The sequence below is a fragment of the Cariama cristata genome, unplaced genomic scaffold (genome assembly GCF_000690535.1).
Source record: "Cariama cristata isolate BGI_N322 unplaced genomic scaffold, ASM69053v1 scaffold43707, whole genome shotgun sequence".
NCBI classification, from domain to species: domain Eukaryota; kingdom Metazoa; phylum Chordata; class Aves; order Cariamiformes; family Cariamidae; genus Cariama; species Cariama cristata.
The window spans coordinates 30-12,437 of NW_009626747.1; the positions used below are offsets into that span (position 1 = coordinate 30).

Consider the following 12,408-nt stretch of genomic DNA (forward strand, 5'->3'; position numbering starts at 1 on the left):
AAGTGTGGAGGTTACCTGCAGGGAGCCTCCGCGCTTCGTGTCCCACGGGAGCCCGTTCGCTGTCAGTCCTGGTAGACGCTGTGGATTTTCATTTAGGCTTGATGTTTCTTAAACGGTTTTTCATTTAACTTTTTAATTGATGATGTTGCAAGATATCTGTACTTGCTTTCACCTTAATACATAACCGATGTAGTTTTGTATTACAGATGTTTGCTTTTTTTTCTTTAGAATCTTGATTTAAAAAGACCCAGTGTGTTGAAGCCATGGGTTTGTCTGCGTCCTCCCCGGCTGCTACAGGTCAGTCGCCGAGTGCATCCAAGCAACGTCAGATGGCGTCTCCACCTTCAGAATGTCCTATGCATCAGGAAAAAATGAGTGGTAATTATTCTTGAAACTTAAATGAAATAAACTCTTTACATGGAAAACAGATTAAAAAAGATTTGGAAAATAGAAAAATGATTCTGCAAATAAAAAACTTGAGCTTTTCCCTTAGCAAAAATTGCTTTCAAGTAACTTTTCATGAAAAGGAGCCAGTTGTTCACCAGAACAGTAAGCAAACTGCTTTGTCTGCAGAGACAGGAGGTGCTTGGTGTAGAACCTGTGGGTTGCTCCCGATTGTCGCATTTCACAGAGGTCGTGCAGATCTATTCGCATCGAGTGGTACACCCACAGAGAGTCAGGGAGGTGCAAGGCTCACTACAGAGATGGTAACTGGGAGCAGGTGGTTGTTGCTAGAAAGCATGCATCTGGAAAAGGGCAGCAGAAGGGTGGAATAAGGTGAACATCTGGTAAAGGAGGCCATCAGCTTTTCTGTTGACATCATCAACACATGTTGAATTAACATTGCTGTGGAAATCTTACGTACAAACAGTTCACTGTAGGGGCCAGCGTGGGATGGGGAATGAGCATTCAAGGACTACATAAGAAGCTTAGATCTTACCATGGTGCTAGGTCCTAAAATGCAGGAAAGTTAACAGTTAAAACTGTTGCAAAGCTCAGAAGAAAAAGCAAAATACCAGTTTATATTTACATGAGCATTCAATGAACTGTTTTCCATTTCCTGTTATGCCCTAGAGTTTTCAGTTTGTAGCAAAATAGATAGTTTTTTTTCTTGTATTTGAGGTTGTCCAATGCACGTGAAGACTCCTGATTGTAGAACTGAGAACACAGATGATGTTCCTGCACATCAAGAAAGAGCGTATGAATTTGTAGCATGTCCGGTGAAGTCTGGTGTATCTCAAGTGAAAGATGACATAGATCCTAGCAATATGGTAACTGTTGCTTATTTCAGATGTTTTCTTCAGTCTTGTTTCTTTTGTAGTACTATCCCCAAAATGCAAATAGGGATATTGTCTAAGCTGGCAACTCTGGCAAATAACGTTATTTTTTAATTTGTAACGCTACTTTTTCTCATTTTGTGTGCAAATATTTGTATGAAAACATGTTACATCTTATTTAACATTCTTTTCTTCAAACTTACATCTTTTTCGTAAAAGGTGGTTTTCCAGTTTGTAAATATGTTTTGCTGTCTATTTTTGTTAGTTACATGCATGGTTTTTATGGTATGTTAGTGGGTTTTAGGTTCTGTGTAATGGCAATATGGGTAAGTTCTGATTCAGATGTTTCCAAGATTTCCTCTGATTTACAAAAAGCACTGCTCTTTTGGAAGTTGGAGTTTAAGCAAAAGGGTTCCTTTAGTCTTCAGATGACAAAGTTGTGCAAAGAGTTCTGCTGCAAAAGAGAAAGATAATTTTGGTGGACTTAAATAAAGGCTGAACTTCTTGGTCTTTGTAGCAGCTGGTTGATTATGCTTTGATTTTTCTCAAACACCATAACATAAAAAAATTTCATACTCTAGTTTATTGTTGATTCTGCTTGTTTTTTAGATGCCTCCTCCTAATCAGCAGGTGATTCTGCTTGTTTTCTAGATGCCTCCTCCTAATCAGCAGCCATCCCCAGATCAACCATTTCCATTGTCAACTGTTAGAGAAGAATCTTCCATTCCTAGAGCACATTCTGACAAGAAATGGGTCTACCCTTCAGAGCAAATGTTCTGGAATGCTATGCTAAGAAAAGGGTAAATACACTGTGTATTATCAGATGGAGCCTGTGAGCCTGAAATTCATAAAGTAATATGATTAGTTATTATTCATTGATACTGTTTAAGAGTTTGTGGACTCTAACCGGAAAATAATTAACTAGCTCTTTTAAAAATTACTATTTTATAAACAACGTTCTTTTAAAGGGTGAACTGGTCTCAAAGGCCGTGTCTCCTCTAGCCATCAGTGAAATGGTAGGGAATGTCAGGCAACTGCCACTAGCTCAGAAAATTTTCTGAAAAGTCAGTGCATAGGCATAGACAAACTTTGCATGATTGCCAGCTTTCAAACTGAATTGGCTTCATGCTAATCGTATAAACTGATAGTAGAACGTTCTGTGATTGTGAGGACATCTAACTTGACTTTGCAAAATTGCAGAAAATGTGAAAATTGTTTGATGAGTAGGTGTTTTCAGTCCTTGGGTAAATTCAGTGTAGGTAAGATCTAACTGAATGATAAATGTCTCCTGTGGCCTACAAAACCTTCTGGGCTGTTATTTTTCTTATTCTTTTATTTCTTTGTTATTCTCAAACAGATAAACTTTAAAGGCGGTTACTGTTAAAACAATAGTAATTCTTTGTTCTACATATTGATATTGTTCTTAAGACAGTGTCATAAGCAGTCTATATTGAACACACGTTTTGATCCTGTAAATACTTAAACTGTTCAATGTTACGCCTGTTGAAAAGGAAGCACGCGCGTTGTCGTAATGCAGAGTCAGAGAGATGAAAGGCATTTGTAAGTGTATGCAAAATGTATTGAATACAGGATTCTGTGCATTAGAAATGCAAGTGGGATTTTTCCTAAGCATTTTTAAAAATACTGTGGATGTACTGCTGTTTGCACACTGTGATAACTTTCTGATCCAGTTAAGCTGTTAATTTGACTAACTAGAATTTGTGGATTTCTATGATGATAACTTTGATAACTATACTTTTACACAGAAAATGAAGTGGTTCTCAAGATGCTTAAGCAGATGAACCAGAAGTTTCCATACTTCCTTTGTGTCTTTGCATAAAACCGTAAATCTCGTGATTCAAAAGCCCATCAGATAAACTGAGGAAAGTGGAGCAGTTATGCTGTAATGCTTGTAAACTGTTTTCAAATTCTCATTTTTTAGGTGGAGGTGGAAAGATGATGACATAACAGGTGAAGACATGACCAACATTATTAAAATTCACAACCAAAATAATGAGCAAGCGTGGAAAGAGATTTTGAAGTGGGAAGCTCTTCATGCTGGGTACGTACATGTGAAATGAATAGCAAATCCTTTGGTTTAGCTCTTGCTTTTGTAATTCTTTGAAAGTAGAATGTCTGTTTAGTTTTCATGGAAATATTCTGGTGCTGGTATGTCTCAAAAGTTATGGTCTTGTTAATCAAAATGCAGGCTCCTACATGGAGGAAGATTATCCAAAAGAGCTTAACTGGAACTGAGTAACTATTACATTGATAAAACTGATGAGCATTTTGGTGACGTGTGTAAAATGTGGATTTGAAGAAATTAACTTCTTACTGTATCTATTTGGGAATTATTTAATTGAAATCTTTATGTTATGAAAAAGACAGGAGATGTAAATTTAGATTAGAAGTGACTGATGTAAAACAAACTTCCACTTTTTAGGTCAGTATAGTCCCTGTTCTTAGAAGAGACAGACCAGTTAAGCATTCTGTATGTAGAAATCATTCTCTGAAATTCCATGATCTTTGTTACACAGTAGTTTGGATTACGGTTTTCTGTTCTTTAATCCATTAAACCTGTGGATTAGATTTGCTGAGAACTGCTCTGTTGATAAGTTAGGACAATGGTGTGGAACCTATCAAAGGTAGTTTATCATACCAGCAGTACGTGCTGTCAGAAACTGGAGGACACTTCAAACCTTTAAAAAAAAAAATAAAAAAATCTGGTTTAGATCCCTTGTAATTAATTCTTTACTCTTTCTCCTATTCAGTTTTCCTGTTACTAAAACAAATTACCATAGTGGTTTAAACACTTAAAATAAGACTGTTTTAACTATTGTGTCTTTTAATTGTGTGCACAGGGAATGTCCATGTGGACCATCACTGATGCGGTTTGGAGGCAAAGCAAAGGAGTATTCACCAAGAGCCAGAATACGTTCATGGATGGGGTACGTGGGCAGGAAAGAAGGTCTTACAGTGAGGTGGGAGGGTAGGGAGACGTGTCTGGAAACATGGTATAGAATTAATTTTAAGATGTTTCAAAACTGGAATTGCAAGTTATAATTACTGGAAGGTAGAAGTACTACTGGGGATCTTATGCCAGTATCTGGATAGATAAATCTTCTTAAATAGGACTTCTACTCCCTCTCCCAGGTTCATAATATCCATTAAAATATCTGCATGGTCTATTATCTGTATTTCCAGATACGAACTTCCTTTTGACAGACATGACTGGATTGTTGACCGATGTGGAAAAGAAGTGCGATACGTTATTGATTACTATGATGGTGGAGCAGTAGATAAGAACTACCAGTTCACTATCCTGGATGTTCGCCCTGCGTTTGACTCTCTCTCAGCTGTATGGGACAGAATGAAGGTAGCTTGGTGGCGGTGGACTTCATAACTGCTCTGGTGGTGTGTAGTTGAAAAGCAAACCGCTTTCCTCCTAGAATACGGATAAGTGAATGCTAGGACTTGAAATAGAAGTTCACTGCAACTGCCATTATTTTGATCATCACCACTGTTCTTTGGGGATGGGAAGGGAAGATGGGGAAATCTGTTGTTAAGTACATCAATGTTTTATGGTGTTTTGAATTAAATAATAAAGTTACAGTAGCAAAATCATGTATCTTAATTTTCTTAAGAGCTGGGAAATCTCTTCTCACTTCGTCACAGATTCTGTGTAAGCTTGCCTTTTGATTTCATGACTCCAGCGCTGCATGAGATGTGTTAGGTTTCTCATTCTGACTGGAGTTCTGAGTATTACTTAAATAGAGAAAACTGGAAATTTCATAAACGATTTCACATAGCTACAGTATTTGGATACTTACACGATGAATAAAGGGTAAAAGATCTGGACTACTTCAAACTGCATGTTTTATTAACTATATAAAACCATGTATTTATTTTCCCATGGGCACTTTACCTGTTCAAATAAATGCTTCCTCAGAAAACTTTAGTCAAGTTTATTCTGTTAAAGGAAGTATAGTGTAATATGAGTATTTTTAAAGGTACCTTAAGTTGAAAAGGAGAATATACTCATGCCTTAATCTGCAGTTTATCTTTGAACAGAAGGACATCTGTTAGAAGCAGGAAATGCGTGTCAGTTGCTTTTGAAACATTTCTAGAAGGAGATAAAACTGATATTTAATGGCTATTTATTTGAGTATTTAAAAGGTTTGTTTTCTGATGTAAGGAAACTGTGTTCTTGCAGTATTTTCGTGTCTTCAATGTGTGTCTCATGTAATGCATTCAGGACAGAATGAAGCCTTATTTAAAGAAACTCCTGCAGTGCATCTGTATTTTCCATCTTGGCTTCAACTGTGCTATGGCATGTTTTTTTTTTTTTATATAATACGGAATTGCACAAGGGTGTATGACTACACAGTCATACATGTTTCTGCATGGTGATTATAGTGAGGTCTATTACAGATGTGTATATATCTTGGCTAAAAGGGTATCAAAAGTGCCAAGAAATAAGGTTGATTTGAGCCTTTTTGGAGAGTGATGCATTTTAATGATGTGTGGCTTAAAGATTTGATTAATGCTTTGCTTAATAAGGGAAACTAACTTTATTTTTTTTAAGTCTTCCACTGTAATAGCTTTAAATTTACATGGCTTGGTAAATTTCAGGTGTCACATACCCCTAAATTTAAGTTATTCCTCCCTTTCAGCATTTATTACTCTTGAGAATGAGTCCTCCATGCAAAACACTTGGGAATGGAAGGAGTAAGAGAGTATCGCATTGTAGCCTCTCAAATGGGAGAAGCTTCCTTCATTAAACTTCACAACCTTAACTGGGAACCAGCTGTACGTTCATTTTCTGAAAGTGGTTATTGTTAACTGACATTGAAAGCTTTTTTTTTTTCCTTTTTCTCTCTTTTTGTCCCCCTGAGGGAAAGCCCCTCAGTGTTTCAGTCAAGTAACTTCCCATTTAGGAAAAAATTATTCAGGGAAGCTTCCATACTTTAAGGTATTAATGGAGATGAATGGTCCCCACTTCAGAGGCAACTGTCCTGCATGGTAGGAATAAATATTACCCAGAAGTCCAGAATCCTAAGAGAAAACCACATTCTTACCCCTATCCACTCTCCTAATTTCTTTTTCACCTTTTTAGTGAGTCATACATAAATGAGTAATAGTTTGGGCCAGAAAAAAAATAAACGTCCATCCCAGTAGGCAATGTATAGATGAGAGATGAGGAGTATGTGAGCTTATATGAAGCATACCTGATAATGGAAGAGCTGCTCTTCTCTGTTCTAACAACAGAGACTGAGGCTTACTGCTTTTCGGGGTGTTTTTTTTGTTTGTTAGGTTTATGTATACATTTGGTAACTTGATATATGCAGAATTCTGTATTTCTCACAACGAAATATGGAAAAGGTACGGGGAAACGTAGGGAATGCTTCAGAAGCTTCAAAAGAACAAGTTTGCTTTGTTGATTTCAGAAGTGTGATGTTGAGTGTCTTACAGAAATTGTAATTGCTGCTAAATCTGGTGAAAGGTGGCACATGCCACTTCATGTGTTTACTGTCTTCTGTTATTTTCCATCTCATAGATTCAAGATTGTTCTTTTCTGTGCTACTGTTGATGGATGAAATGTACTAGTTTGTCATCAAATGTAAGGAGAATGAAATAAATACACTTTTCTTAACTTTGGTATTTGGTGATCGTATTTTTAGCTGTAAGAATTATTAAGATGAGGTCTTGCATGTCTCGTATGAGATTGTAGTCTGTTACAACTAATCACATCTTTGAATATATACTACTAATTTATTTATGTGAATACAGAACCAAACACCAAGAATTCAATTCAAGTGTTTGCCAACCAAACCAGCAGCTCTCAGAATAGGAATATAAGACAACAAATATATTCATCCTGAGTCTGACTAACTTCTGAAGAGAGGAATGCAAGGAATATTTTTTTTAATCATCCTTGAAAGTATAAATGAAAATAATTCATTTCTACAAGCAGTAAGACTTAAGGAGGTAAACATGGACTTTCCTCTTTTAGGTTTGGGTTACTTTATGCATGATGTTGGCAGTTCACTATTTCTTAGAAGATGGGTGTCAGAGAGATTAGAGTTCTAATGTAAACTTGAAAAACAGTGATTTAAATTGATAGTTTTTTACCCTTTGGGAGGATGTTTTAACTGTAAAACTTGTTTAGGCTGCATTAAATGTTATATATGTGTGTGCGTGCATGTGTATAAATAAATACATTTATATCCTTTCTTTGTAAGTATAGAAAGATACGGAGAGTTCATGAAGCTCAAAAAAGTGAAGAAATATCCTGATCAGGCCCTTTCAGGGAATTCTGCAGCAGCATCAGGTTCCCAGTCTCAATCAGGCCAAACAGAAGTTTGGAACCCAGCATCTCAAACTGGGTTAACCTTGCGCACGTGCAAAAGGGAGAATGTGGATGCTGTCACTAAAGCAGGGCCACTTCTTACATCAGTTGTGTATTTAGGTATCTAAAGTTCACCTAGGCTCTGCTCTACTGTGTCAAAGCCCTGCTTGACCTGTTGTGTTTGACTCTTCAGTTAAAACAAGTTAGGAGAGCTCTCCTGGTCTGCAACTGAAGATGTGTCCTTCAAGGATATTGTGGTGCCCAGAAACTGCAATGTCTGTGACTGACTGATGGAAAAGGGCTCCGGCATAACACTCAAACTGTGATCAGGTCGTGGGTCATACAGATGTAGTCAAGAGTGTTGCTGATGTTTATTACCTGGAGCAGAAGACCATTCTGCATTCAAATACTTGGTTTTGGCCTCTTGCTGTTGCATCCCTTCAGGCAGCCAGTGACTACCCTGCAGTTAGGATGCATGGCACCATGCTGCCAGTCTAGAGGGGAATGGAACATGCGATTGCTGCGCCTACAACACCCTCCCTACTCAGTAACGTTGGCCCAGCTCTCTGCTCTTCTGTCATGTGTCCTGGTAGTACCTGGCCGACGTGAGTGCCCTGTAATTAGGGGGCAATTCATGGGCTTCTCCTTCGGGGATGCCTGGAGTTTCTGGCTATATGGAGTCATCCTATGCCATTTTGTCCTTGTGGTGTACTAGCAGGCAGTTTGGAAAGGGGAGATGTAGCTCTTCTGTCATTCTTGATTTGTTTGTTTATTTCCCTCTCCCCTAGAAACAACTTTGCTCCTCTCATATTATGCGAATGGTCCTAGCTTCAATCTTTTTAGGAATTTTTCAGCTAAGCTCTAGAATTTCTGCCATACTTTGCTGTAGAAGAAAGACACTGTGTTGCTGGTAAGAAAGTATTTGTGTCCATTGATTATTGTGATTTTTTTTTTAATGCCAAAGCAAAACATTGTGGATTACCATTTTTGAATTAAGATGTGAAAGAGGTATGCTAGTTTAGTGTGAAATGGGACAACAATGCTGTCTAATGTTTGCATAATGTATTTACGATCAGGACTATAATGTGCCTTGTAAATAATTATTTACAGTCTAAAATATGATGGTGAATATTGTTCTGCTTCCAAAAGGTGTGAGAGTGGCAAAGGATCTCTCAGTGCTCTGGAAGTGATCATAGTCTGTCATCTGATGCACTCTCATTTTGTTCGTTCAGCTCTCATGTCAAAGTGTCGGGAAGTGATAGCTGATGTGCCAAAGTTCAAAGGATGGAGGCACAGGTACTAAGGTTGCCGTGGCTCAGCAGCTAAAAATGAAGGGAACTGGTAAACTGGGCACTACCTAATTTTTGGACTCTTACTAATGGTATGGTTTTTATAGAGGGTAGAAATGCCCCTTTCAAAAACACCACTCCTTTACTTTTTAAAGAGAGCTGTTCCCAACATTTACTAAATTCAATGACAGTTTCATCCTTTGTCTCTTTTTGCTTGCACCTGGAGGAAAATCCATGTAGAAAGGTTCCACAACCAGATATACTTGATGTGGAAGCTGAACTTACTTTGAGGATAGAATATACTAGTCATAATGCTAGCTGTGCTTATATCTTCAGTATCACACCCTTCCCTACCCACATATGTTCTTTTTAAAAATACACAGCATTGCTAGTTTTCTACAAATTTTCTGTAGGCAACTTTGTGCGTTTTTACTGTCACTGAAAGAGAATGTGTTCTATTTATTATTCTATCTTACTTTGTACAAGGTAGATTGCAGGCAAAGATCTATATGCAATGAATCAAGTAAGTATTGATTCTGTCGGCAATGTTAGTAATAATAGGACCCTATGGTCATACTAGATATGCCATTTTGTAAAAAACATCCTTTTTAGTTTGCATTAGAACGTTAATCACTTTTATGTGCATCTCCTTCAAGAAAAACTGGCTTGCCAAACTCCTAGAGAAAGAATCTTAAATTCTTTTATGAATGCAACAGTTGCATCTATTTGGTCTTACTACTTGTACATCAAATTGTATAGAAAACTGTGGGCAGAGTACTAGTCTTGACTTCAAACCTAGATGTGTGGCCTTGAGCATGTGTGAAATAATGCATTATTTACTGGTCAACCACTGATTCCCATGGCAGCTACTCAAAAGACATGTCTGAATATTTGCAGCATAGGTGCATATTTTTATGACTGGAATCTGAATGAATCAAATTTTCAAAGGATAGTGTAAATTTATTTGCAGTATTGGTATTGTTATTAGGCCTTGTTAAAAAAAATTTTAAAGGAGAGTTTCCTTTGCTGATGTCCAGTTTGGACCACGGCCTCTCTTATGAAATAGAAACCATCACATTTGCTTTCAACCTATTACGGCAAATCCCCACCCCCACCCCCCCCCATTACAAAGTCATGATGTTTGTTTTCCAGCGTTTTGCCAATTTCATGGTAAGTCGGGAAAGTTTTAGCTGTTTTTTTAACATGCTGCTGCTCTTGCCTCCAGCTTCTGAAGACTGTGACCCCATAAACCTCCTGTCTATAGAGGTAGCTGATGCTTTAATTGATCATCAGTAGACCTTCAAAATGGGTTTCCATCTGCCAAAAGATTAAGTGCCTTAGGGAATTGACTTAGAGCAGTTTGATGCATGGAGGATAAATGCAAGTGGCTTTAAAAAGCACTGCTAGACCACAAATCCTTGAAAAACTTGCTTCTAAAATACTTGAAAGTAATAGAAAAGATTTTTCCTCTGATTTGTTTTTTTCTCAAATTAGAGAAGGCTTTTAAAAATATATATAATTGAGAATTCATTAGCTAATTTTCAAAAAACAAAGAGCAAAACCTCATGAAAATGTTGAATTTAACAGCAGAACAAACCATGTAAACTTTAGCAGCTGTAATTTGTGATGTAAATTTTTTGTTAAATGAATTTATTCCAACTTCAAAAAACACATGCTGTGGCCCAAAAAACCCAATGGAAACTTTCCTACTAGCTATACTTAAGAATACAGAGGAAAGACATCTCCATGTTTTATCATACTTTTTCACAATTACAAGGGTTGCTTCTCCTTCTGTTTTCTTTAAACTTTTGCCTTTAGCTTATTTGGAGTGATTTTTACAGGTTTTCATGTTGCTTTCTCTCTGCTATTTTTGTACAAGCCACTTTTGGTAAGACTTCTGCCATTGCGATAACACAGTTTTTACTACAGAAATAATGTCTTCTTTCTTAGGTATCTGACAAATCAGTGCTATTCAACTCAGTTAAGAACAGTTCTAGCTGGTAAGAATACCATTCTGGCTGCGTTAGAGCTGCCAATGTTGCAGCAGAAAATGGAGGAGCTGCAGCTGTCCTGCAGCAGTGCTGAAGGGTGGACATGATTTGTGTTGCACAGGTTAGCCATCACAGTTAGCTGTGGTTATGGGTTCCCTGTTAGTGTTTGTCTGGTGACCCCAAAATGGGCGACTGCAGTGATTTTTAGACTGTTCCTAGGGGTCCTTTAATGCCTTCTAGGGTATGTACTTTTAGTACCACTTACAGTTGTGGTAGCTGAGACGGCAGGGTGGCTGGCATGGGAATGACGGTAAAAGGATGTAGATGGATGTTCCAAATTGACATTTTTTTCCGAACATCTGTCTACTCCTCCTCTCTGATTTGCCACTCAGGGGAAAAACGAGTCTAAATGCATGGTTTTATATATAATCACTAGTGGTTGTCGATGCAACACCTAATTGATTTGGGCCATAATTACAGTGAGTGGAAAGCAAAGGATACTACTTTTGCAAATAACACTGGGAAGATTAATCTTACCTATGTATGAAAGGTTGCATTCTGTTTGCCTTGTCAGGCAAAGTGGAAAATACTGGTATCGTCAGTGGCATATCAATTGATGACAGGATGCTGAAGCTGGTTTAATATAGGCTGACTCTAAAAAGCAAGATTTTTTTTTTTAACTTTATTTGCCACATGTTGATGGGAAAGCATCCATTTAGAGAAATGGATATGGCTAATGTTATTCTATCAAGAACTGTGATGTTTGAAGAAAGCATTAAAAAAAAAAAAGGGAAAATAAGATCTTGACTTCCAATTTAATAATAGCGGAATATGAAGGCCAGATTGTAACTGTAGAAGTTCATTTCAAACTTAAATATTTAGCATTTTCACTAGTCTGCAAATACAAGAAAATTTATTACATTAAGATGGAATTTAGATCTTTGACATGAAGCTGATATTTTCATAGTGTGAAAAATATCAAGCTGACATTATACTGTCTCATTTGATGACTTCCAAATGTCAGAGTGCAGTAACTTATTCATAGGGACCTCAATGTCTTGTGATAGTGTCAATTTAAAAGACATTTACATCGACTTTTTTATTTAAACATGTAAAATGGAATATGCAAAGTGGATTAGGAGAAGGGGGAAAGACCAGGGGCAAGAAAGTTCTTAGTAATAGAATGAGGCACTTTTAAGGCTAATTTCCACCGAAGCCACCTGACAGCTGCATGGACTACTACCCGGCAGTACTGCTGGCAGCTCCCCTCTCCTTTCCCTTCACCTGATTTCCCTCCTTCCCAGCTCAGCACTCTCATGTTTCTTGTTATTTCAACAGAATTTAGGGGATTAAAAATAGCATAATGTACTTTCCAGAAAAAGTAAACCACTCATCCCTTGCTTTTAAAAGCAATTTTGTAATAATGGAAGATACTGAATATTTCTTTTGAGATGATTATACCTGGGAGTTGTTGATACCGTTGGCTGTAGAAGACCTCAGTC

At 37.4% G+C, this 12,408-nt stretch overlaps 1 protein-coding gene across 1 annotated transcript; it reads left to right on the top strand.

Annotated features, from left to right (window-relative positions):
* Positions 1–226: 226 nt before the first annotated feature.
* LOC104155956 (cytochrome c-type heme lyase) lies at positions 227–4,894 on the top strand. Its single transcript, XM_009704140.1, has 6 exons — positions 227–378; positions 1,123–1,271; positions 1,929–2,077; positions 3,220–3,339; positions 4,139–4,225; positions 4,482–4,894. The coding sequence occupies exons 1-6, from the start codon at positions 264–266 to the stop codon at positions 4,678–4,680; spliced, it is 819 nt and encodes a 272-aa protein (XP_009702442.1). The 5' UTR covers positions 227–263; the 3' UTR covers positions 4,681–4,894.
* Positions 4,895–12,408: the final 7,514 nt, after the last annotated feature.

Coding starts and splice junctions, on each gene's coding strand:
- LOC104155956 (XM_009704140.1), top strand. CDS start 264: ATGGGTTTGTCTGCGTCCTCCCCGGCTGCTACAGGTCAGTCGCCGAGT. Junction 3,340..4,138: donor TGGGAAGCTCTTCATGCTGG/GTACGTACATGT, acceptor TTGTGTGCACAG/GGAATGTCCATGTGGACCAT. Junction 4,226..4,481: donor AGAATACGTTCATGGATGGG/GTACGTGGGCAG, acceptor CTGTATTTCCAG/ATACGAACTTCCTTTTGACA.